The 27,977-nt window shown below is 42.3% G+C and overlaps 1 protein-coding gene across 1 annotated transcript in view; it reads right to left on the bottom strand.

Moving 5' to 3' along the window:
- Positions 1-220: 220 nt before the first annotated feature.
- Positions 221-27,977, bottom strand: part of adam19a (ADAM metallopeptidase domain 19a) — a gene marked incomplete at its 3' end in the record, with an annotated part of 96,577 nt that continues 68,820 nt past the window's right edge. Inside the window, exons 7-20 of the mRNA XM_069723533.1 lie at positions 26,275-26,399; positions 25,583-25,749; positions 24,084-24,168; positions 22,958-23,100; positions 22,306-22,483; positions 20,694-20,783; positions 19,349-19,544; positions 15,032-15,140; positions 11,809-12,013; positions 10,410-10,475; positions 5,189-5,300; positions 1,034-1,175; positions 708-807; positions 221-515 (exon numbers count right to left, since the gene is read on the bottom strand). Of these exons, the coding sequence (XP_069579634.1) occupies positions 221-515; positions 708-807; positions 1,034-1,175; positions 5,189-5,300; positions 10,410-10,475; positions 11,809-12,013; positions 15,032-15,140; positions 19,349-19,544; positions 20,694-20,783; positions 22,306-22,483; positions 22,958-23,100; positions 24,084-24,168; positions 25,583-25,749; positions 26,275-26,399 (2,013 nt within the window). The remainder of the gene's footprint in view (positions 516-707; positions 808-1,033; positions 1,176-5,188; positions 5,301-10,409; positions 10,476-11,808; positions 12,014-15,031; positions 15,141-19,348; positions 19,545-20,693; positions 20,784-22,305; positions 22,484-22,957; positions 23,101-24,083; positions 24,169-25,582; positions 25,750-26,274; positions 26,400-27,977) is intronic.

Below are 27,977 nucleotides of genomic sequence, written 5' to 3'. Positions count from 1 at the left end.
TCTGAAACACATCTCAGACGTCTTCTCATTATTTTTCTGTTTTCTGCAGAAGGCTCTGAATTACGTTTCAAAACGAGACATTTAGCTGCAGTTACGACGGCTGTTGAGCTCCTCTAAGGCCTGCTGATTTATTTCTGTCCTCTGTGGGGGACGCGAGTCGGAGACGTCCGGGTCAAGCAGCGTTTCTGAAATCTATTGGGGAAGACAACGAGGAGCCGACCTGCAGATATTCTGCTTCTGTTGCTAATAATGAAATCTTTTTTCATTACCAGTGGAGAGCGTGTCGGGTTGAGGGGCAGCGGTTTCTTGGGCGGGCTGAGTCTCTGTGGGGTCGGGGGGGATTTGGACGGGGCCACCGGGGGCTTGCTCGCGGGTAGAGGTGGGCGAACCACCGTGATGCTCCGGGGACCGTTCTGGGGGGTCGAGGTGGGTCTCAGAGGTCGCACCACGTTGACGGGTTGATTCGGCGGGGGGCCCGGTCGGAGGGGAAGAACCTCTTTGCTGCTGTGAGGAAGCTGAGATCACCAGAAACACAGACAACAACAAAGTTCAAGGAAGCAGCAGGAAACCAGTGGAGAGGGCTGCTGGGGATGTGGGAGGAGTCAGTAGAACAACCACACACACACACACACACACACACACACACACACACACACACACACACACACACACACACACACACACACACACACACACACTCCACTCACCCCCTTGTGACCACCGGCCTTGTTGATCGGTCCGACCACCTTCAGGTGAAAGGCAGGATTCAGATGGCCGTTCTTCTCTTTATCCACCGAAGCCTCCGTCCTGAGCAGAGAGAGAGACAGACTGGTCCATCAAGACTGTCTGAGCTTCAGCATGAGACTGTCGACCTGTCCGTCAAACTCGTCTTCTTCTGTTTACATCTTTGTAGCCGAACACTTCTTGTTCAGATTATTTGAATTGTCAGACAGACATACAGTCAGACAGACAGACAGACAGACAGACAGTCAGACAGACAGACAGACAGACAGTCAGACAGACAGCTCCGTACTTGGTGCTCTTGTTCTTCTCTCTTTGAGAAAGCCACTTGTGGTAGAAGGAGGTTTTGATCCTGCAGCAGTAGAAGAGCAGCAGCACTGCAGGCAGGAGGACCAGGAAGGAGAACAGCAGGCCGACCACCAGACCCACCTGACCTGGACACACACACACACACACACACACACACACACACACACACACACACACACACACATGCACAAACAATTTTCAGTCGCCTGCCTAAGATGAGATGGAGCACATGAAAAATATAAAATAACAGTTTCAGAATATGAAATTAAATATGCTAAATTTAGCAAAACATGATGTTTTAAATGATCCTGTGTTTGTGTGCAGAGACTGTAAAACACTGGTTAAAGAGTACTAATCATTCTGAAGTTCACTGTATCACAGGCTTTCTGTTATAACTTGGATGACATCATCGTAGTGATAACATCACTACGATGATGTCATCACATGTCCGTACGACTGGTTTTAGTCATATTCATCATGTCTGGTCGGGTCTCCCATCTTCCATCCTCAGTGAAAAACTCAGATGTGTGATGTCATCTCCAGAGTCTGTGATTCATTTGGTGGATTCCTCACTAGTCTGATTACAGCTCCGCCCTCCGATGGCTGGACCAATCACATTCATGACCTTCAAGTCCAGCGTTGGGTTTTATAAATCGTTTCAGGGGAGAGTTCTGCTGCATTCTGGTTGGTTAAAGCTGCTCCAATAGTTTCAAGATGGTCGACGCCGAGTAACAGCTGTCCATGGACCATCCCATAATCTCACACACTGAACTCATCTGCACATCTGCAACAGATGTTTTAAACACCAAGATGCTGATCTGATCAGCAGAAACACAAACATCTGAGAATCAGAAAACAGCAGTGAGGACAAAATGATTTAATCTCATAGTGCGGAGATGAAGACACACACTGTGTGTGTTGTGTGTTATTCATGTTGTGTTTGTGTTATTCATGTTGTGTTGTGTGTTATTCATGTTGTGTTGTGTGTTATTCATGTTGTGTTTGTGTGTTGTGTGTTATTCATGTTGTGTTTGTGTTATTCATGTTGTGTTTGTGTTATTCATGTTGTGTTGTGTGTTATTCATGTTGTGTTTGTGTTATTCATGTTGTGTTTGTGTTATTCATGTTGTGTTTGTGTGTATTCATGTTGTGTTTGTGTTATTCATGTTGTGTTTGTGTTATTCATGTTGTGTTTGTGTTATTCATGTTGTGTTTGTGTTTGTGTTTGTGTGTTATTCATGTTGTGTTTGTGTTATTCATGTTGTGTTTGTGTTATTCATGTTGTGTTTGTGTGTATTCATGTTGTTTGTGTGTTATTCATGTTGTGTTTGTGTTGTTTGTGTGTTATTCATGTTGTGTTTGTGTTATTCATGTTGTGTTTGTGTGTTGTGTTTGTGTTCATGTGTTTGTGTTATTCATGTTGTGTTTGTGTGTTATTCATGTTGTGTTTGTGTTATTCATGTTGTGTTTGTGTTATTCATGTTGTGTTTGTGTGTTATTCATGTTGTGTTTGTGTGTTATTCATGTTGTGTTTGTGTGTTATTCATGTTGTGTTTGTGTGTTATTCATGTTGTGTTTGTGTGTTATTCATGTTGTGTTTGTGTGTTATTCATGTTGTGTTTGTGTGTTATTCATGTTGTGTTTGTGTGTTATTCATGTTGTGTTTGTGTGTTATTCATGTTGTGTTTGTGTTATTCATGTTGTGTTTGTGTTATTCATGTTGTGTTTGTGTGTATTCATGTTGTGTTTGTGTGTTATTCATTCATGTGTTGTGTTTGTGTTATTCATGTTGTGTTTGTGTGTATTCATGTTGTGTTTGTGTGTTATTCATGTTGTGTTTGTGTGTTATTCATGTTGTGTTTGTGTTATTCATGTTGTGTTTGTGTTATTCATGTTGTGTTTGTGTGTATTCATGTTGTGTTTGTGTGTTATTCATGTTGTGTTTGTGTTATTCATGTTGTGTTTGTGTTTGTGTGTTATTCATGTTGTGTTTGTGTTATTCATGTTGTGTTTGTGTGTTATTCATGTTGTGTTTGTGTTTGTGTGTTTGTGTGTTATTCATGTTGTGTTTGTGTTATTCATGTTGTGTTTGTGTTATTCATGTTGTGTTTGTGTTATTCATGTTGTGTTTGTGTTATTCATGTTGTGTTTGTGTGTTATTCATGTTGTGTTTGTGTGTTTGTGTTATTCATGTTGTGTTTGTGTTATTCATGTTGTGTTTGTGTTATTCATGTTGTGTTTGTGTGTTGTGTGTTTGTGTTATTCATGTTGTGTTTGTGTTATTCATGTTGTGTTTGTGTGTTGTTGTGTTTGTGTTATTCATGTTGTGTTTGTGTTATTCATGTTGTGTTTGTGTGTTATTCATGTTGTGTTTGTGTTATTCATGTTGTGTTTGTGTGTTATTCATGTTGTGTTTGTGTTATTCATGTTGTGTTTGTGTTATTCATGTTGTGTTTGTGTGTTATTCATGTTGTGTTTGTGTGTTATTCATGTTGTGTTTGTGTGTTGTGTTTGTGTGTTATTCATGTTGTGTTTGTGTGTTATTCATGTTGTGTTTGTGTGTTTGTGTGTTATTCATGTTGTGTTTGTGTTATTCATGTTGTGTTTGTGTTTTGTGTGTTATTCATGTTGTGTTTGTGTTATTCATGTTGTGTTTGTGTGTTATTCATGTTGTGTTTGTGTTATTCATGTTGTGTTTGTGTTATTCATGTTGTGTTTGTGTTATTCATGTTGTGTTTGTGTTATTCATGTTGTGTTTGTGTGTTATTCATGTTGTGTTTGTGTTATTCATGTTGTGTTTGTGTTTGTGTTTGTGTTATTCATGTTGTGTTTGTGTTATTCATGTTGTGTTTGTGTTGTGTGTTGTGTTTGTGTGTTTCATGTTGTGTTTGTGTTATTCATGTTGTGTTTGTGTGTTATTCATGTTGTGTTTGTGTGTATTCATGTTGTGTTTGTGTTATTCATGTTGTGTTTGTGTGTTCATGTTGTGTTTGTGTTTGTGTTTTGTGTTATTCATGTTGTGTTTGTGTGTATTCATGTTGTGTTTGTGTTATTCATGTTGTGTTTGTGTGTTATTCATGTTGTGTTTGTGTGTTATTCATGTTGTGTTTGTGTTATTCATGTTGTGTTTGTGTGTTATTCATGTTGTGTTTGTGTGTTATTCATGTTGTGTTTGTGTTATTCATGTTGTGTTTGTGTGTTATTCATGTTGTGTTTGTGTTATTCATGTTGTGTTTGTGTTATTCATGTTGTGTTTGTGTGTTATTCATGTTGTGTTTGTGTTATTCATGTTGTGTTTGTGTGTTATTCATGTTGTGTTTGTGTTATTCATGTTGTGTTTGTGTTTGTTGTGTTTGTGTTATTCATGTTGTGTTTGTGTGTTGTGTTTGTGTTATTCATGTTGTGTTTGTGTTATTCATGTTGTGTTTGTGTGTTATTCATGTTGTGTTTGTGTTATTCATGTTGTGTTTGTGTGTTTGTGTTATTCATGTTGTGTTTGTGTTATTCATGTTGTGTTTGTGTGTTATTCATGTTGTGTTTGTGTTTATTCATGTTGTGTTTGTGTGTTATTCATGTTGTGTTTGTGTTATTCATGTTGTGTTTGTGTTATTCATGTTGTGTTTGTGTTATTCATGTTGTGTTTGTGTTATTCATGTTGTGTTTGTGTTATTCATGTTGTGTTTGTGTGTTATTCATGTTGTGTTTGTGTTATTCATGTTGTGTTTGTGTTATTCATGTTGTGTTTGTGTTATTCATGTTGTGTTTGTGTGTTATTCATGTTGTGTTTGTGTTATTCATGTTGTGTTTGTGTGTTATTCATGTTGTGTTTGTGTTATTCATGTTGTGTTTGTGTTATTCATGTTGTGTTTGTGTGTTATTCATGTTGTGTTTGTGTTATTCATGTTGTGTTTGTGTGTTATTCATGTTGTGTTTGTGTTATTCATGTTGTGTTTGTGTTATTCATGTTGTGTTTGTGTTATTCATGTTGTGAACACATTGTTTTCTTTTAGGGGACAAAACACCGATCGTTGTATTTAAAGCTGAAGACTCAGAACAGGTTGAGGTCAGAAGTCCGGTTTAAATTAACGTTGTCTGTCGTATGTTGTAGCAGTGATGGAACATGTGTGTGTGAACTCACTGTCATACTGGACCGGTCCACTGTCCACGCTGCCGCCGAGTCCGGGCTTCTCACAGAAGGGCGGAGCCCGACCTCGATTACAATGGCAGTTCCCATTGCTGTTACACACCTGTACACACACACACACAAAGAAAAAACAAGGCATTTGTTGATTTGATTTGATTTATGTGTGTGTGTGTGTGTGTGTGTGTGTGTGTGTGTGTGTGTGTGTGTGTGTGTGTGTGTGTGTGTGTGTGTGTGTGTGTGTGTGTGTGTTGAGTGTTTGTCAGGTCTCTCTTGACTTACAGCCCCCCAGCCGTCACCCCAGGTTCACTGTGTGGCAGGTGGTTCTGGGTAATTGTATTAAATATGATTGTGTTAAAGAGAACGTGATTGAAACACACCAAACCTGAGGCGACTATTATTACAATCCAGACATTGTGATTGGTTCCAGCGGCTCAGAGCTCTAATGAAGCTGCTGTGAACCGCACACACATAAAACACACTGAGCACAGAGGATGAGAGGAACAGCTGATTTCTGGATCAGGTCCCGGTCCTGATGAGAGATTAATAAATATGAACAATGAAGAACCACCTGGAGCAGAAAGAGGGATGACTTCAATGTTTCTGGGTGAATTCAGAACATATTAAACATTGAAGTTCCCATATTATTAACATAATTATTAATTATATTGAATAAATACAACAACACTAACACATATATGCACACATGCATAACGATGAGTCATATGTCCTGAAGAAGTCTTTCAGATGAGAGCTGAAGTCGGGTTGTCTTTGGGTAACCCTGACACACATCACTCCCTGGAGGACGATGAGTCTTCATGGACTCGTCTGCTTCCCTTCAGACTGATAATAACACTCGGTCCCTGCAGGCGTTGCAAATGTGCAGCAGCGGTTCCACCAGACCCGCATTAAAAAGTCACATAAAAACATGGTTTATATAATAGAGGTGGGTTTATTTTTTACAGCTAAGCAATTTGTAGAAATGAGTCAAAGTGATTTCTGATGGTTCACATTCATCTTGCCCATAAAAATGTTCCACAAGCCTCAACACTTCTCTCCCGGTTAAATCATCAGTCATATAGAAATCAGTTAGGAAACATCCAGTTCTTTGATAAAACGTCAAAGATACAAGGCTGTGCACATTAGAGCTCAACATAAACTCCCAAGGTGCATTTCAGTCAGGAAGTTTTGGTGTTGAGTTTAAAAGTTCTGTTCTGTTCTGCTATTGGTCCATGAAACCAAATAATTACTACGTTGAGAAGTCCGACAAACACGATCCCCAGCGTAAATTAATTCTCTTTTAAATTCAGCAACTATACGGCAACGTATTTTGTTCTCCAACATTAACACGAAGGGTTTTAAATTCACTGTTTCTACTCGTTTCCATGACAACAGCGTCAGAGGCTCATGAATACTGCTGACTCATCTGCCATCCCAAAAAAGTGTGGGCAAAACAGGATTCCTCAAACACAAAGGACAACCTTGGTAACGCTGGTGATGGCCTTGGTTTTCTGAAGTGAAACACAAAGTTTTTAACCCCCCCCATGTTTTAATGGACTTGTTTTAAACTTGTAGAAAAAAAAGAAAAAGCTTTTATCTGAAGATCGGCATTTAAACGTGATTAATATCTCCAGACATCGCCTGACAGACATCAAATGCAGCTCCCTTAAATGAAGGAGAACACAAGTGTAATTATGCGATCAGTGATTAACAGCTGTTTACTCCGTCGGCGCTCCGCTGACACGAAGGCTGCCGAGTTATTCGTTCCGTTGTTTCAGATTTCAGAGGATTTCTTTGTGAACATTTCTGATGTTGTTTTTTTGAGGAAATATTCTTTGAAATAAAACAATAACAAAAAGTGAATCACATCACATATACTTGAGTCTCCAGGACCTCCAACATGTTTTACGCTTCTTCATTAAAAATCTCGTGGATGTTTTTTTTTTTAAAGATATAAAGCAGCCGTGCTCTGAGGAAAGTGGTGCTCGACTCGCTCATTATTCCTGTTTATTTGCATGAACATCCATCAAGCTCCAAAAGCCTGAGGATCAATACAAATCAAATGATAAAAAAAAATAAAAGTATCATCAGACAAGAGGAGTCTTTAATCTGGGATAAAGGCCAAGCCGTCTATTTAGAATAATCTGGACTCAAAGCCTCTTCATTTATCCATCTGCAGTCAGAGGGACGAACGGCATGAAGCAACACAGGGAGGACAGAAAGAGATTAAAGTTAGGAGATGTGCTGCTTTTCTTCTCGCTCAAAATATTTCAAATCCTAATCAAATAACAACACTGGGCGAGCGGCGAGCCCGAATCCCTCGTACAGTCGGCGGGGAAACAGACTCGAGTCTTCAGAGACTTCTGAGGTGTGAAATTTCTGCTGAGGCCAAGTTGACTTCAAATGCTGAAGGTCAAAACTCAGTGAGGAGCAGCTGGAAACCCTGAGTAGGCCTCGCCACCACGGGTTAGAGTCCGACAGGAGGAACGTGGCCTTCAGTAAAAACTGTTACGGTGGTGAAAACACACTTCATGCACACGTCGCAGCGTCGGAGGTGATGTCAGGATGCCTGTCCTGGAAACAGGTGTATTACAGGTATATCAGCATGTGGGGAGTTTTTTCTGCTGATTATAAATAATTGGTGCAGACTATATACGTGATGCTGAACTCACGTTTGTAGGATTTAAAACGGTCTTTGACCATTTGTTTTAGATATTAACACATGCTGAGGTTATGGATCTATGTTACAACCAACCATCAACCATCAGTGATGTCATCAACCAGCAGTGATGTCATCGTTGGTTTGTGAACGTTATGAATCCTCCAGTTCAGATTCTGTCCGTCACCATCTTTGTTAGTTCGGAGCAGTTCGGAGCAGGAAGTGACCATATTTGGACAAGCTGGGGGAGGAGCCAGAGGTGGATCTGACCGATCTGATCGGAAACCTGACGATACTACGTCCCGCCCACCGATAGCTGTAACCTGACTGCAACACAGGCCTGTCAATCAAACAAACACGCCCCCAAAAACAGGTCTTCTTGAATCTTCTTTTCTAATGAATGAGGGATTATTTTCAGATGGACCTCCAGAAAACTAATAAGAAGGAGCGACTTTAGCTAACAACACCGAGATAACTGATGGACACATTTTATTCACTTTGGATTTGATGAGAGAAGTTGAATGGGAGTCTATGGAGCCGGAGGCTTTTTGGAGACGACCTCTAGTGGCACTCGCTGGTATTGCAGCTGAAGACACTTCTGGATCAGAACCGTTTTACAGACCTGAAGCTACGAACACTTTTACAGTCTGAGGTTAGAACACATTTCCTTCCACCTTTGTTTGTATGGTTCTGGTTTTAGAGACCCAACCCTCCAATGCACACAACTTTTAATTAAAGTCAGCTGTAAAGGAAACCAGTCTGATGTGTAATTTACATTTCCTGTGTCAGATGAAGTCATTTTATTTATATAACCCAGTTTTACAAATCTGCTTAGTCTTTTGCCAGTAAAAAGTCAAAGCTAACACAAAGGGAGTCGTGTACTTTAAACCTTTGCAGCTCATGTCTCCTTGTGATTCCAGAAGCATTCACAGTAAACGTCGGCACTTTGTCTGAACGAGTGAGCGAACCTGTTCTCCACCGGGGAGTTAGCTCTGTCAACATCAGTTTGCAGGCTTCATAGCAAATTAGCTTCTCAGATGTCGCCCTTTCAGCGACTCAACACTCGCTTGCAAATGTCAGCATCAGTCAGTTGTGAACGCTGTGGCCGTTATCTGTTGACACCACACCTCATAAAATACTGTCTGCTCAGAGCTGCAGCAGCTGAAGGAGCCTTTCTGACAGATTCTAAAACCTTTTGGCCCAGAAGTCCACTTAAACGCTATTTTACATGGACTCTGATCAACAGGTCAAAAATCATTTTACCCAAACTATGAACATAACATTTGCATTTTGTGACAAATGTGTAACACAACCTGAACCTGGAATCCAACACCTTCCATTTGAGACTGAAGAAACTCTAACTGTCACTTCCTAAAAGAGCACAAACAATATCACAGAGTACATTTTCTTTGGCTTCACAAATAATAGACTGCAGACAGAAATATCAGCCGTCAGCATGTTGACAGCTTCGGTCTGAAGCTGTAATAGTGGAACATAAACGGCAACTGATATATATTATTACACTGCTGTAAACGTATCTGAGCCCAGCGGACCTACAAACAGGCTTCTATGATAACCTTTCCCACAAAATGTGTTATTAAATAAATTTTAAAAAATCGCACAAAAAGAAACTTCAGCACGGTGAAAAATTTGTTAAAGTACAGAGTTTATTATAAACATATTTATACTGCGTATATGTGTGTTTGTGCTTCTCCTGTCACATGTACCTCATAAACAATCTGTTTATTTATTCAAATTCAGTCTATTGGACTCAGGCTCCATTCAGCTCACACACTCTGACATTTTCTGTATTTGTTTGAATCACCTGCAGATTTAATAGGTTCACACCAATTTACTGTCAGAGGAGATTATATTTCATAGCTTTAATTTGGAGGCTATTTCCGAGCTCTAATGATGAAAATGAGCGCAGCTGCAGTTGATTTCGTTTAAATGCACAGTTGCTGTTTAATACCTGATGCTGGGATGAAACACATCCGTCTGTCGTACACGCAGCAGAAAACAAAAGGTGTGAACAAGTAGAAACAAACCTGAGCTGGAAGCATTTAGGGATCTTTTGAAGGCTCCTTCAGTCGGTCATTCATCGGTTCAGCTTCACTTCCATACGCTGTGTTTCCATCTCAGACAACATCTCCAGAGGTCAAACTCCCCATAAATCCTCCCCATCTTGTCTTAAAGTGACAGGTGTCTCAGGCCCAGTCACCGACTCATAAACTATGTATGATTCTCCTTCTCTGCCTCAGGCTTGCTTGTACCGCCCCAAGAAATAGTTCATCACTTCACTTGCTGTTGTGTTCCAGCCGTCTATTTTCCAGCCTTTTTATGACAGACTTGGTGACATCGCTGCAGAACTTCAGCCCGAGGACGCCGTGTGACAATAAGATGAGGGAGCTGTGCTCGGCAGCTAAGTGAGTGGAGTCTGTTGCATGACTCTGTGTGTGTGTGTGTGTGTGTGTGTGTGTGTGTGTGTGTGTGTGTGTGTGTGTGTGTGTGTGTGTGTGTGTGTGTGTGTGTGTGTGTGTCCCGTGTGTGTGTGTGTGTGTGTGTGTGCAGCCGTGTCTCCAGTTCGGTAAAAGGAGCATTTTGGCATCTGCGGTCTCTGCACACCTGTGGCAACACAAGCAGAAAGCTCACATACGGTGGTGAAGATTACGCTGCATGTGGACACACAGACGCTGATGGGCCTCCTGCCAGTGCCCTTGAGCTTCGGAACAACCGGCTGCCTGAGGAGACTCGGCAAGCAGCACCAGAATCTGCTTTTAAATCACTTTGTTTCAGTTTTTCCGGGTTTTTTTTTACAGTTTGTAATGACGTTCACTGACCTGCTTTTACCAAAAGGTTTGTTCTTCAACACTTTAACAATTAGTAAACTACAGTCCAACCCGTCAGAGTTCATCACTGAGCTGTAGCTTTAATATTAGTGTCGGCATCACTACTGTATCTGCTGCTCTGCTTTCACTATTGTTAGCTGAGGAATCAATTTAGCGTTGCTGAATGTGTGACTGTGTGATTAGAAGCAGCAGCTTTGTGCATTTACTGCTGAGAAAAAAGACCCGCTCAATATAATGACTCAAAATTCACCATTCTGGATAGCAGACAATATTCTCTGCCTCCTGTTTATAATACATTACTCATGCGGCACTATTGAGTCCTTTGGGCACGCCCTGTACAAGAGCTGGAATGGAATTCAAGGGGATGGAAAGCAATATAGACACAGAGAAATAGAATCTGCGGGTGGAATGGAAGAGCGTCCTCATACCACTCTGTGCCTTTTCATTCATATGTATTGCACATGCATAATTCACCTCATATTTTGTATGATTGCTCTGTGTTTTTGCCTGTAGGTGGGTTTACTTGGACGTTTGTGTTCTATTCTGCATCAGAGAGTCGGGAGAAGAACCTCTTTGAGTCGGTTCAAGGTGAAGGAGTCACCTGACTTCCTGCAGCTACTGATTTGTGTTTTTAGTCACTCAGCCAAACAATGAGAAGCCTGAATGTTAATAAAGCAGGACAAGGAGAGACAAAACATTTGATTAAAGATCTGTTTGACTCTCAGCTTAACAAACCCGGATTGAACTGTAGCCTCAGCTGCAGAACACGAGTCAGCGTTCAGCAACAGAACCGGAGTAACAAGATAAACCAGCAAACTGAAGCAGAGATCCTGAAGACAGGTGCTGAAACAAAGCTCTGGCCTGTGTTTGTTTGGCCAAAGATCGCTGCTTTAAATGCTTTGTGACTTCCTCTGTGGGTCCCAGAAAACACCAGACGGGCTTCATGCTGCAGTCGGACCGTCCCAGTGGAGCCGAGTGTTGGTGTTGATCTGAACACCTGCTCACGCTGTGACGACTTCACGAAAATGATCCACATTCACATATTATAACGACCGCATTAATAAAATGCATAACTTCTGGTGGACCGGCTCGGCCCGGGGGGAACCCACCTTGCCCTCTCCACACTTGGTGCCAGTCATGACGAGGCCCGGGTCCGGCAGGTCGCCCTGGCCGTCCTGGGTGCTGTAGACGTAGGTGCCGCGGCACTTCACCTCGATGCCGCCCGTCCTGATGGTGGTGTCGATGGACACGGCGTTGGTGCCTTTGGGCTTCTTGGCAGCGCTGTGACACTGGATCTTACCGCACTTGGCGTCACTGGACCGAGACACAGGAACACAGAGTCATGGAGGAATGTGTTGGTTCCTTTAACAGCTCGGTGGAAAAAGGCTTCAAACATTATTCGGAATAAAAAATGTGTATAGAAATAAATGGGATTATAGTATTTATAGTGGATTTATATTATTTATTTATTGCATATTAACTGTAAAATTAAGAGTCCTCATTGTTTTCTGTCATGACAGGAGTTCTCACTCATTTCCTGTATTCTCTTCCTGTTCCTCCATATATTTTTCATCACGGTAATATTTTGTATTTTTGTCGGAGCAAAAAACTCCAAACAAGAAATACGGCAAAAGACACGTCGACTCAGTTGCAAAGATCTTTAATTAAAAGATATACCGAAGAAGACGACTCCATCTGGCCTCAACGACTACCGACCGGTTGCCCTCACATCTCATGTGATGAAGGTGCTGGAGAGGCTGGTCTTGGCCCACCTCAGGCCGCTGGTGAAATCTTCTCTGGACCTTCTGCAATTTGCGTACCAGCCTCATGTGGGAGTGGACGACGCCATCATCTACCTGCTGCAACGAGCTCAGTCTCACCTGGATGGAACCGGTGAATCTGTGAGAATCACTTTCTTTGATTTCTCCAGTGCATTCAACACCATCCAACCACTGCTGCTGAGTGAGAAGCTGCGGGTGGTGGGGGTGGACGCGTCCACCGTCTCCTGGACCAATGACTACCTGACAGGCAGACCACAGTTTGTCCGTCTGGGCAGTGTGCTGTCTGATACGGTGGTCAGTGGTACTGGAGCTCCTCAGGGAACTGTTCTGTCTCCTTCCTGTTCACCTTCTACACCACTGACTTCCAGTACAACTCAGAGTCAAGACATCTGCAGAAGTTCTCTGATGACTCTGCAGTGGACGGTGTATAAGGGATGGACGGGAGGAGGAGTCAGTGGACGGTGTATAAGGGATGGACGGGAGGACGAGTACAGGGCAGTAGTGGAGGACTTTGTGGAGTGGGCGGGAAGGAATCACCTCCTCCTGAATGTGGCCAAGACCAGAGAGATGGTGGTCGACTTCAGGAGGAAGACGACGGCTCCACAACCGCTGAGAGTTCTGGGAGAGGAGGTGGACATGGTTGAGGAGTACAAGTACCTGGTGTCTCCATGACAACAGACTGAACTGGAAGAACAACATCAACGCTGTCTACAAGAAGGTGATGAGTCGACTCTTTTTCTTGAGGAAACTTCGATCCTTCAATGTGTGCAGCGATATGTTGGAGATGTTCTACCATCTGTTGTGGCCAGTGCTTTGTACTTCTAGTAGTCTGCTGGGGGAGCAGCATTGGAGCTGGAGACACCAACAGACTTAACAAACTGGTTAAGAAGGCCGGCTCAATCATCGGCTACAAACTGGACAGTCTGGAAAAGGAGGTGGAGAGGAGGACGCTGAGGAAACTATTATCCATATTGGATAATCCTGACCACCCTCTCCACCTGCTGCAGGGACAGAGGAGCACTTTCTCCAAAAGACTCCTCCAGCTGCTGTCACAAGGACAGATACAAGAGATCATTCCTGATACAGGAGATCATTCCAGATACAGGAGATCATTCCTGATACAGGAGATCATTCTAGATACAGGAGATCATTCCTGATACAGGAGATCATTCCAGATACAGGAGATAATTCTAGATACAGGAGATCATTCCAGATACAGGAGATCATTCCAGATACAGGAGATCATTCCTGATACAGGAGATCATTCCAGATACAGGAGATAATTCTAGATACAGGAGATCATTCCAGATACAGGAGATCATTCCAGATACAGGAGATCATTCCTGATACAGGAGATCATTCCAGATACAGGAGATCATTCCTGATACAGGAGATCATTCCAGATACAGGAGATCATTCCTGATACAGGAGATCATTCTAGATACAGGAGATCATTCCTGATACAGGAGATCATTCCTGATACAGGAGATCATTCTAGATACAGGAGATCATTCCAGATACAGGAGATAATTCTAGATACAGGAGATCATTCCTGATACAGGAGATCATTCCTGATACAGGAGATCATTCCAGATACAGGAGATCATTCTAGATACAGGAGATCATTCCAGATACAGGAGATCATTCCAGATACAGGAGATCATTCCTGATACAGGAGATCATTCCAGATACAGGAGATCATTCCTGATACAGGAGATCATTCCAGATACAGGAGATCATTCCAGATACAGGAGATCATTCCTGATACAGGAGATCATTCTAGATACAGGAGATCATTCCAGATACAGGAGATCATTCCTGATACAGGAGATCATTCCAGATACAGGAGATCATTCCTGATACAGGAGATCATTCCTGCCGACCGCAATACTGTACTTTTACTCACCTCTGGCAAAATAATACTGTTGACTGTGTTTTTTGGTTGTTTGTATATAATATATATAGATATATACTGTACTGTATATACTGTATATACTGTGCATTTTATATTTTATATTTATATTTTATAATTTTATTTTGATTTGATTTGATACACTTTATTAATCCCCGAGGGGAAATGTCTTCACTACAGCAGGGGGGGCTCTCAGGGGGGAGATGCTGCAGCAGGCTGCCACTAGCGCGGCGCCAGGTAACCTGACCTGAGGTGCATGTTTTTGGATGATGGGAGGAAGCCGGAGAACCCGGAGAGAACCCACGCAAGCACAGGGAGAACATGCAAACTCCGCACAGAAAGGCCCAGGACCTGATTGGAACCCAGAACCTTTTAGCTGTGAGGTGACAGTGCTAACCACTGCACCACCGTGCCGCCCACTGCTATTTTATTGCTTTTCTATTATTTCTATTATTATCTTATTGCTTCTGTATGCTGCTGTAGCGAAAAAAAAATTCCCCTCGGGGATTAATAAAGTAACTACCTAACCTAACCTAATCTATATAATTAGTGTATCTGTTTTCCTGAGTCCTTATAATCCTTTTATCCCCCTAAAGCATGTTTTTAACGTGTTATGATGTGTCCATGTGTTTCTCACACCTTTTCTCACACTTCATGTAGTTGCCATGTTCATCTTTCCCACAGTTCCCGAAAGCGTTGCCAGCAGCGTTGACATCCTCGAAGCAGGCGTCGTGGGCCGGTCGAGCTCCTGCAAGGACAGAAGACATCAACATGTTTCAGCCACATGATCACAGCGCTCATCACACACACACTGTGGAGCTCCTGCTTCACATATGCAATATTACATTTTAAGAGCAGCCAGGCATTCTGGGAAATGTCCTTGTTCTGTGTCAAAGCCAGAATCAGGTAAAAAGATGGATATTAATTTCATCCAGTTCAACAGTCAGAAGGGTTTCACTCACTGTGGACTTCAAACAAGAGCTTTTTTAACTCTTCATTATGTTTTACAAGCGTGTATAAAACAGCTGGAACCCGTTAACACAATAACATCAACAAGTAAACAACAACATGCTCGACTCTCCCTGTAATCTTTGGTCCCTTCTGAAGTCAGCTGAGCGTGAGAACCTCTTATAATGCTCCATTTCATCCATCGTTGTTCAAAGGTCTCTGCTGCCGTCACAGTGGAGACGTTTTAATGTCTGTCAGGGTTCACTGTGATAAACCTTTACATGGAAGTGTCAGGATTTTAAACAACCAGTAGCTCCGCCCCCGAGATCTGATTGATCATATGAACATTTGGAACAAATCATCATGACATCACATCCTGCTCATCACTAGAAACATCACTCCACCTCCTCAATGGGAAAATAGAATTAGAATTGAATTTCATCTAATATGTAAGATAATGTAGTTTCTACTTGTTATAGTTCTATTAAATGACCCATTTGGTGAAGTCGGGTCTCTTTTGGTCCTTTTTGGTCGCTCTGAGCACCCGTACCGTAACACCACGGATAGTCACGCACTTACATCCTAGAGGAGGCTAGCTGGACCGGTTTGGTTTGAACACATGACACGGAGCTAAAATGTTAAAAACACATGAGAACATGGATATCTTTGTTCTTCAGATATCTTTGTTCATTCGATATCTTTGTTCTTCAGATATCTTTGTTCATCCGATATCTTTGTTCATCAGATATCTTTGTTCCAACCAGACTGAGCGAGCTGATCAGTTTAGTGTTTCTATGTTCTGTATTTTATTCAGTTTGAACTAGAAATCCTCTCCGTTGCTAGGTGGTTGCTAAGGGTCGGACTACTTCCTGGAGTAGTAAACATTACATAAATTACAAGAGTGTACTGACGCGACTGATTGTTTTCTAGTTCCTAGTCATAGTCCATGTGTTGCCATGGAAATGGAGATCGCACTAACAAAAAGTTGTATATTTAGAGAGTGAATTGCTCCACAATATGAACACATTTAGATGATATATTTTATTTAGATGGTAACTTGTTGAATAACCGTAATATTAAACTACCAATCATGATGTTAAAGGAAACCCTCAAGCGTAATTGAACCAGATTGACTCTACAGATCCTCCAACATGGAATCTCCTCCAGAGTTTGAATTCCACCCAAAAGGTCGGTGTTTCCTTTCATGACCGAAATACATGAGTGGCGACAACAAGAGCTGCATCAGTGCATCAAGACATGAAACCCCAAACTCAGCGTTTCCTTTTGGTCAGTTTTTCTTTTACGTGAGATTTAACACATCCGACATTCATCTGTTCTGAAGACAGAACACAACACACGCAGTCAAAATGGAGTTCAGACCACAATCTGAGTTTTACAGCATTAACACCATCGTAAATAAATAAGTATTTAAAGCAATCTTTCATCTACAAAATGCACTTTTCCGTGTTGTCCTTCCTGCAGACTGAAGCATGACTCAGCGTTCTTCTCATAAAAGGCTGTTTTGTTTTTGTTTCTGGAAGAATTGTGACGTCAGCACTCTGTTGTGATCTGTAGTCTGACTGAGACATGACTCATCTGGCTGCTCTGTTTCCTGTGAACAGATGTGCAATATTTTATATTCACCATCCATCATCCATCCATCCATCCATCATCCATCCATCCATCCATCCATCATCCATCCATTCATCTATCCATCCATCCATCCATCCATCCATCCATCCATCCATCATCCATCATCCATCCATCCATCCGTCATCCATCCATTCATCCATCCATCATCCATCCATCCATCCATACATCCATCCATCATCCATCCATCCATCCATCCGTCATCCATCCATCCATTCATCCATCATCCATCCACCCATCATCCATTCATCCATTCATCCATCCATCCATCCATCCATCAATCATCCATCCATTCATCCATCCATCATCCATCCATCCATCCATCCATTCATCCATCCATCCATCCATCATCCATCCATCCATCCATCCATCCATACATCCATCCATCATCCATCCATCCATCCGTCATCCATCCATTCATCCATCCATCATCCATCATCCATTCATCCATCCATCATCCATCCATCCATTCATCCATCCATCATCCATCCATCCATCCATTCATCCATCCATCCATCCATCCATCCATCCATTCATCCATCCGACATCCATCCATCCATCCATCATCCATCCATTCATCCATCCATCCATTCATCCATCCATCATCCATCCATCCATCCATCCATCCATCCATCATCCATCCATTCATCCATCCATCCATCCATCATCCATCCATTCATCCATCCGACATCCATCCATCATTCATCATCCATCCATCCATTCATCCATCCATTCATCCATCCATCCATCCATCCATCTATCCATTCATCCATCATCCATCATCCATCCATTCATCCATCATCCATCCATTCATCCATCATTCATCCATCCATCCATCCATATCAGGTTAAAGGTCCCATTATTTTTGTTTTGTTTTATCATTCAAAACGTTTGGTTGAATCAAAAATCAAAAGCAAAGATTTGTATTAAATGACGGAATAAAAAATGATGGAGGATTATTAGTTTCGTCAGCTGCTCATAAACACTGTAAACGAGAAGTGGAAGTGATTGTTGTGTTTATCTTACTGATGATTATATTTAAAAAAATACATATATTTTTTTACTTTTCAAACAATGCTTGTGTAAAATATGATGAATCACATTAAAAGTCTGAATGTGTCTTTTATCTGCTGTCACATCTGAGAGGGAAACAGAACAACAACTGTGATGCCTGTTTGTTTTGACACACGAGTCTCAGCTTTTATTATTTATCATATTAATGAACTCTAACTGATGTTAGAAATTAATTTCAAACACGAGTTTCCGATTATTTAAATCCTAAACTAGAAGCTCTGACATTTAAAAGCTCTTCTGGTGAATCTCTCAGCTCCGAGCTTCAAACCCAGATTTAACACAACATCTGTATGACTGACAGTCGGTGAAGTGTAGTGTGTAGCGTGTGTGTGTGTAGTGTGTAGTGTGTAGCGTGTGTAGCGTGTGTAGTGTGTAGTGGGTGGTGTGTGTAGCGTGTGTAGTGGGTGGTGTGTGTATTGTGTAGTATTTGTAGTGTGTAGCGTGTAGTGTGTGTAGTGTGTAGTGTGTGTAGTGTGTGTAGTGTGTAGCGTGTGTAGTGTAGTGTGTGTAGTGTGTAGCGTGTAGTGTGTAGTGTGTGTAATGTGTAGTGCGTGTAGTGTGTAGCGTGTGTAGCGTGTAGTGTGTGTAGCGTGTAGTGTGTGTAGTGTGTAGCGTGTAGTGTGTAGTGTGTGTAGTGTGTAGTGCGTGTAGTGTGTAGCGTGTGTAGCGTGTAGTGCGTGTAGCGTGTAGTGTGTGTAGTGCGTAGCGTGTAGTGCGTGTAGCATGTAGTGTGTGTAGTGTGTAGCGTGTAGTGCATGTAGCGTGTGTAGTGTGTGTAGCGTGTAGCGTGTGTAGTGTGTAGCGTGTAGTGTGTGTAGTGTGTAGCGTGTAGTGTGTGTAGTGTGTAGCGTGTAGTGTGTGTGGTGTGTAGTGTGTAGAGTGTGTAGAGTGTGTAGCGTGTAGTGTGTGTAGTGTGTGTAGCGTGTAGTGTGTGTAGCGTGTAGTGTGTGTAGCGTGTAGTGTGTAGTGTGTAGTGTGTGTAGTGTGTAGTGTGTGTAGTGTGTAGTGTGTGTAGCGTGTAGCGTGTGTAGCATGTAGTGTGTAGTGTGTAGAGTGTGTAGTGTGTGTAGTGTGTGTAGCGTGTAGCGTGTGTAGCGTGTGTAGCGTGTAGTGTGTGTAGCGTGTAGTGTGTGTAGCGTGTAGTGTGTAGAGTGTGTAGTGTGTGTAGCGTGTAGTGTGTAGCGTGTGTAGCGTGTAGCGTGTAGTGTGTGTAGCGTGTAGTGTGTGTAGCGTGTAGCGTGTGTAGCGTGTAGCGTGTAGCGTGTGCAGCAGGAGGTTCCTCACCGTATCCCCAGAGCTGCAGACACTGCTGCTCGTGGGTGAGACACATGCCGTTGTAGCAGTAGGCCAGCTGGTGCTGGCAGGACGACCCGTCCAGCAGGTAGACGTTGGGGGGGCAGTAGGGCGAGGCCCCGGTGCAGTACTCCGGCAGGTCGCAGGTCCCCGCCGGGCCCCGGCACATGGTACCGGCCCGCTTCAGCTGCCACACACAGGAAACACGTGGTGAGGGAGGAGAGCAGCTCCACCAACTAAACTCCTCCGTAGAGGTCAAATGAGGATTTCTAGCTTTTTATAAGTGAAGTCGGTTTAAATCGTTTATTATTTGATCAGATGGTGAATTTAACTGCAGAATATTCCCAACATTTATGAATTATAACGGCACCATTAAAAGCCTGTGACACCACCATGTCTATTATATCGTTATGGAGAGCAGAAGGTGGTCAAACTGATCATTTCTACATTCAGCATAAGAAGCTCTATATGAACATTAGATTACATTCAGACTGAGGAATAAAACAGCTGTTTTATTAAACTGAGTGAGGTCAGAGGTCGTTTCACTTCTACAAACTCAGATTCATTTCAGCTGCAGAGGAAAATATGACTTCAATTTTTAAACGTCTACAGTATTAAACTTTACAATTATAGGTATCTCAATAAAATATTTTACTGAACTTAAACCAATTTAAAGCTGCACATCAGATTTTAATGGGACTAGAACAGACTCAAAGTTTTACTTTTACATTCTCATCTTACATCCAACAACATTAACATTCATTTGTAGTTGTGGATTTTAGAAATAAAGGATCTCTGGTATAATTTCATTAAAGCTACCCTAAATACATTTTTGAATATGGTCTTATAAAGTTATTACGTAAAGTATTTCTTGTTTGGTGCCGAGCAGGTGGTCAAAACAACAAGTTAGATAAAGCTCAACAGAATGTACAATCATCACAGAATCATGTCAGCTGTTGTTTATATCCAAAACATCTCAATTACAAAAGACTGTTAGAAAAATATATCAGTGGATTAAAAGATGAAAAATATGGTGGAAAATGTGAAAGATAAGAAATACAACCTGAGAAGTGCAACATCTTTGTAATAACTATGATATTATTGATAAATGATTTTGATATTGATAAACGCTGTCGAGACAGAAGAAATAACTTCTGTGTTTAACTTCCTGCTGTCTTCACTCTTTAGTGTCCTCTGTCAGGTGAAAGCATCTTTACAGGTGTGTGTTACAGTGTACGTGTGTTACAGTTTGTGTGTGTGTGTGTGTGTGTGTGTGTGTGTGTGTGTGTGTGTGTGTGTGTGTGTGTGTGTGTGTGTGTGTGTGTGTGTGTCTTACCTTACAGCCCTCACAGCACACTCCATGGGCGCACTCAGCCTCCTCTTTCAAGGTGCAATTATTGGCATTGCAGCAGTCATTGGTGCATTCCTGTAAACGGTCACATGACACACACACACACACACACACACACACACACACACACACACACACACACACACACACACACACACACACACACACATCAGACAGGACAGCTGCAGACACGTGACGACATCTCCAGATGTTCAGAGATGGAAGACGTGACCTCTCTGCTGCCTCTCCCGTCGCCATGGCGCCCTGAACGGGACGGCGGTTACGCTCAGAACAAATGTGGGAGTCGACTAACGCAAAAAGGAAAAAAAGCCAATTACAGGAGCAGGAGAGAAGAAAGAGGGGATTATGGGTAAACAGAAAGAGATAAGTTGTTTGTGACGTTCATGTGTAGAAAGAGTCTCGTTCAACACATCGTCTGTTTACATGTTCAATACGAACAGAAAGTCAAATGTTCAGGGCTGTAAAATGTTGAGCGGAGTGGAACTTCAAGGACTGTGTTCAGTTTCCAGCCACGTGTTTGTGAAGGTGAGCTCGTTAGGCAGCTCGTCTCATTAGTGATGCTAAGAGGTGGTGTCCTGTCAGCCGGCTGTCAGCGCCGTCCTAACAAACAGCCGCCGCTGCTGTCACACACCAATTTGTTTCCTCTGTTTCAATTTGCTCTGATGCTGCAACCAAAAGACGCTTTATTTAACCTCTGGCTTCATTGAGTGGAAACACTTCATCCCAATTTGAGGAAACTTCCAGCGATCTTTCATCTTTCAGAGCACATGAAGGTGGAAACGGGAGGAGTCCAATCAGCTGATGTTCATGGAAATAATACTGCACATAGATCACACTTCATATTCTAATATTCCACTTCATACTGGAACTGTTACTTCTCTCCTCTTTTATATAACTTCACTATCACAGGTCTGTCTGTTGATTCAGACGTTTACGTTCCTGTTGAAAAACTGTTTAAATCATTTGTGTTGAGTCCACCAGATTCAGACGCCTTTACATATCGAAGAGATCATTTTATCATCATATGCACCGTTTCATGATTTTCTTACTTTGCTGGTCCCCAATAACATAAACCAAAAAAATTAATGTAAATATTCACAAAACCTGAAAGAAATTTCAAAGAATAAAAATAGAAATCATTAAATAGAATACAAATATTAGAAGTACAAGAAATAAAAAATGTGCAGTATTGTGAATGAAGTAACAGAGAGCAGCTCGACTGTTGGTCATAAAGGACTCAACCTTCAGTCACCATGACGACAACATGGCAGCTAAATCTGCTGAAGACGACTGTGACACAACTGAAAGCTCCACAACTACAGGAGGAAGATGATTTGGTCAAGAGGCAGATTTTCTCTTCAGTTTAGGACGATGTGAAACTCAGATGACAGAGTTGAGGTTTATGTTGTATGATGGCGTCTGCAGGCTGAATCCAGCCGACCACATGAAAACAAATGAGAATCAAACACTGTGAAGTGCAGAAAAAAACACGTTCTTGAGAAATAATGTGTCAGTGGAGTTCATTTGCATTTGAAAGGCGTCTTTCATGTGTTCAAATAAATACGAACGTGCTCACATCAGGTTCTCCGCAGTCACACTCCTCTCCGTCCTCCACGAAGCCGTTGCCGCACTTCTTGCCCCCCACCAGGTCCTTCATGTTGGGCATGTTGTACAGACACATGCCCCCCCCCTTCTGGAAGTAGCTGTCCAGGTCGCGTTTACTGCAGCGACTGAAGACTCGAGGGAACGGGTGCCTGGAAGGGACATTTGACCGTTCGTTCATTTATTAGTCTACAACAGAAACCGCAACTATTTTAGTCAGTTTTTACAATTTTGTGACATTTTGTAGAAAAAAACAAACGAATCAAGAAAATAATTTGTTGATTTATAACAAAATATTTGGAGATTGTTCTTTTCTTGCTTTGCTGCAACATACAAAGACTCACTACAAGGACTTCATTCTGTTTCTTTGTCATTCTGTAAAGAATAATGTGTGAAATACAACAATCAATAAAAACTGTTGATTTAAACATGTATGAAGTTTATCATTTTAGGAGAGAAGTTGGTGTTTTTTTAATATTTGAAATCTAAACTGTCAGGTGACAGGAGGAGTTCTTCAGGCAGCTGCATTAACATGGAACCTATTTCCCCTTGAAGCTGATGGATTTGTTATTTATGCGTCGAGCTGCTCGGCGTCTCCGAGCTGCAGCGCGACGCCGGCGGCTCACCCGGTGGCAGCAGCCATCACGCAGCCTCCCTGCTCGGCCGTGGCCTCCACGCAGCAGCCGTCGTGGTCGTGGCTCATGCCGAAGTTGTGGCCGATCTCGTGGGCCATGGTGGCGGCGGCGCCGACGGACAGATCGGAGTGGTCCTGAGGGAGCGGATCGGAGGAAGCTGTCGTTAATGAGATGCAGAGAAATCTGACAAGATACAAACTGACAGGTACGAGTGTGTCGCTGCAAACGTGAGAGACTCGCTTCAACCAGACACGAGATGTCGTTTGGAGGAACGACTTTACTTTAAAGAAACTTTCAACAGGCTTTTATATCATTTAAAATAGGAATCAGATCTTTATTCAAAACATATCTGTTGCAGGTTTGCAGGATTTCCCTCTCATGAAGTATAAACAGCAATTTTCAGTTTTCTCCACCTGTTTAAAAAAATACTGGACTTTCAGCTTTCTACTAGAACACCTGCTTTATGACATAACGGTCTTATTCCAACAATATTACAGCATAAAAATAATGAATCACGGGTCGAAGTCCTCTCAGCTGCGTGAAACCTTTAAGTCTGATTTGACTTCAAACATGGAGGAGTGGGAACCCCTGAAGAAGAAGCAGCGACGCCGTGGACTCCTCTGATCCTGAACTCTCCTTCACTCTCAGCTCTGCAGAATAAAAGCTGTCGTCTGATGTGAGCTGATGTTGTGCAGTGAAACCCGTCACAGGCGGTTTACTGAGGATCTGAACCTCTGAGGGAACAGCTGCGCGAGTCTGGATTCTGCTAGCAGCTAATCAAGCTCGGAGAAGCTATCGATCTCTGTGACCACCAGTGAAGGTGGAACAAGCTGCTGCAGAAGATCCACCAGGACCGACGGGCTGCAGGCACCACACCTTCTCCACGCCAACCTCTACAACAGGTCGGGAAATACGCTGCACTAAGTCTTTTCAATAGAAACTTCTTCCTTTTCCAGATTCTACTGATCTGAAGCATGTAAAGTGTCTTTTCTCCACGAAGAGTCAGAAGTTATTCTGACGTACTGTGAAAATCACAGGAAACAGGAAAAGAAAACATAAGAGAGGAAGAAGAGAGGAAGAAGAGAAGAAGACGGGAGGAGAAATGTGCTCCACGTACCACATTGATGCCTCCAGAGTTCTCTAGGCTGCACATCCCCTCCAGTGGAGCCATCCCAATCGTTGTCCCCTTGAAAATCACACCACTAACACACAACCACACACACACACACACACACACACACACACACACACACACACACACACACACACACACACACACACACACACACACACACACACACACACACACACACACACACACACACACACACAACCACACGCACACGCACACACACACGCACACACAACCACACACACACACAAACACACAACCACACACACACACACACACACCACACACAACACACACACACACACACACACACACACACACACACACACACACACACGCACACACACACACACACACACACACACACACACACACACACACACACACACACACACACACACACACACACACACACACACACACACACACAGTAAAAATCACTTAACCTTAATGTCCTCCGTTGACTCCAGCGGCTCCACAGTGGATGCACACTGATTGCAGATGGAACAGCAGACATGAGACGACTGGCAGATGTGGAGGAGAAGCTCCGCCCACCTGTCATCAGCTCGTCTCCAAAAACAGAACCGGGCCGGTGGTATCAGAACAACTAATTACAGAGCGCAGAGCATCAGGGGCCGACAGTTTACTGCTCATGGCTGTGTGTGTGCTGTGTGTGTGTGTGTGTGTGTGTGTGTGTGTGTGTGTGTGTGTGTGTGTGTGTGTGTGTGTGTGTGTGTGTGTGTGTGTGTGTGTGTGTGTGTGTGTGTGTGTGTGTGTGTGTGTGTGTGTGTGTGTGTGTGTGTGTGTGTGTGTGTGTGTGTGTGTGTGTGTGTGTGTGTGTGTGTGTGTGTGTGTGTGTGTGTGTGTGTGTGTGTGTGTGTGTGTGTGTGTGTGTGTGTGTGTGTGTGTGTGTGTGTGTGTGTGTGTGTGTGTGTGTGTGTGTGTGTGTGTGTGTGTGTGTGTGTGTGTGTGAGGCTGTGAGTTAATCAGCTGATCATGGGGAGCAGGAACCTCCTGCTGAGAGGCTGCAGGTTGTGAGTCCTCTGATTGGTTCCTGCTGAGCTGGATGTGTGAGGAAGGTGAGTTCTTGAGTTCAGACACCTTCAGAGCTCCAGACGGACGTTCTGCTGAACGTCGTACGATTAATATGAACAAAACACCGACACGTCATCAGATGAATACGGAGAGACGGCAGTGGGAGTTGAATAAAAGTCCTTTTGCCTTTTTGCTCTGTTGTTGGTCTCCACCACCTCCTGAGAAAAACATCATCACGCTGTCTGAGGAAGATCAGCTTTAGTTTTTATATCCGGCAGCACGACGGCTCCGGATCACTCGACACCGACTCCACAAGTTCAGCTGTTTTTACAGTTTTTACACCTCCAGCTGAAACTTTCAGAGACGGGACGATCCTCCGTTCAACGTGTCCCACAACTCAGCGTCCAACCTCCAACACAACAACACTTATTCTTCGTCTTGTTACGTACGTGAGCAGCTGAGCGTTGTCGTGCTTCTTGCGTGACTTCAGTTTCTGCCTCCACTGCAGAAACGACCACAAGGTGGCGTTAGGCTCCTCGGTGATGATGCACTGATCTCTGTCGGTCCAAACCTCCAGACCAATCAGAGGGACACGGATGTTCAGAGCCCTGTAGAACTACACACACACACGCACGCACACACACACACACACACACACACACACACAGACACAGACACACACACACACACACACACACACACACACACACACACAGACAGACAGAGACACACACACACACACACACACACACACACACACACACACACACACAGACAGACAGAGACACACACACACACACACACACACACACACACACACACACACACACACACACACACACACAGACACACAGACACACACACACACACACACACACACACACACACACACACACACACACACACACACACACACACACAGACACACAGACACACACACACACACACACACACACACAGACACAGTCTGCTCAGACATTTCCTTCGATGTTGATTAAATCCTGATGATCAGATATTGGTGTTCATCTTTGTTTATGTTTCTGGAACACAGCAGATGAGTGATGGATGACAGGAGGATGAGTGACGAGTGAGTGACAGTTTGTCTGAGCGTGTTGGATGCAGGTGAACCCATCAGACTCACCTTATCCACGTAGTTGGCGATCTCCATGATGCGAGTCTTGGTCCTGTCGTAGTCTTTGTTCTGCCGTTTGAACTGTAGGACGAAGACAGGAGGACGTTCGGAGGTCAGGATAAATACCTTCAGGTCTAGTTACAGAAACTAATGAGCCATTAAAAACAAAAGCAGAAGCCAACTGCTCCGTCATCATAGCAGCGACTGCAGCATGTTCCGTTACCATGGCATTAATGGACCTTTATGAAGATATAACATCTCTACTGTCTATTTAAAAGCCGTTCCAGCCTTTGCATTGTAAATCTGCTCCCTCAAAGCAGACAAATCCTTCTGGCTGGTCTCCACATGACGAGGATGTCTGTATGAAAGAGCTCCATTAGCTTTATTAGCTCCATTAGCTTTATTAGCTTCACTAGCTCCATTAGCTCTATTAGCTTTATTATATTTATTAGCTCTATTAGCTTTATTAGCTCCATTAGCTTTATTAGCTCCATTAGCTTTATTAGCTCCATTAGCTTTCTTAGCTTCATTAGCTCCATTAGCTTTTTTAGCTTCACTAGCTCCATTAGATCTATTAGCTTTATTAGCTCCATTAGCTTTATTAGCTTCACTAGCTCCATTAGCTTCACTAGCCCCATTAGCTTTATTAGCTCCATTAGCTCCATTATCTTTATTATCTGTATTAGCTCCATTATCTTGATTATTTTTATTAGCTTTATTAGCTCCATTAGCTTTATTAGCTTCACTAGCCCCATTAGCTCCATTAACTTTATTAGCTCCATTATCTTTATTATTTTTATTAGCTTAATTAGCTTTATTAGCTTCACTAGCTCCATTAGCTTTATTATCCTTATTAGCTCAATTAGCTCCATTAGCTTTATTAGCTCCATTAGCTCAATTAGCTTTATTAGCTCCATTAGCTTTATTAGCTTCACTAGCTCCATTAGCTTTATTAGCTCCATTATCTTTATTAGCTCCATTATCTTTATTATCTTTATTAGCTCCATTAGTTTTATTATCTTTATTAGCTCCAGTATCTTTATTAGCTCCATTATCTTTATTATCTTTATTAGCTCCATTATCTTTATTAGCTCCATTAACTTTATTAGCTTTATTAGCTCCATTAGCTTTATTATCTTTATTGTCTTTATTAGCTCCATTACCTTTATTATCTTTATTGTCTTTATTAGCTCCATTAGCTTTATTAGCTCCATTAGCTTTATTATCTTTATTGTCTTTATTAGCTCAATTATCTTTATTAGCTCCATTAGCTTTATTATCTTTATTAGTCTTTATTAGCTTTATTATCTTTATTGTCTTTATTAGCTCCATTAGCTTTATTATCTTTATTGTCTTTATTAGCTCCATTAGCTTTATTATTATCTTTATTGTCTTTATTAGCTCCATTAGCTTTATTATCTTTATTGTCTTTATTAGCTCAATTATCTTTATTAGCTCCATTAGCTTTATTAGCTTTATTAGCTCCATTAGCTTTATTATCTTTATTGTCTTTATTAGCTCCATTAGCTTTATTATCTTTATTGTCTTTATTAGCTCCATTAGCTTTATTATCTTTATTGTCTTTATTCTCCATTAGCTTTATTATCCATTATCTTTATTAGCTTTATTATCTTTATTGTCTTTATTAGCTCCATTAGCTTTATTATCTTTATTGTCTTTATTAGCTCCATTATCTTTATTGTCTTTATTAG

This window comes from Brachyistius frenatus, unplaced genomic scaffold, assembly GCF_029030835.1.
Source record: "Brachyistius frenatus isolate BFR_SWC_R1_liver_20210118 unplaced genomic scaffold, ASM2903083v1 Contig_333, whole genome shotgun sequence".
In the NCBI taxonomy this organism is placed as follows: Eukaryota; Metazoa; Chordata; class Actinopteri; family Embiotocidae; genus Brachyistius; species Brachyistius frenatus.
The sequence above is the reverse complement of the archived record's forward strand: the minus strand, read 5'-3'. Positions and strand labels throughout refer to the sequence as shown.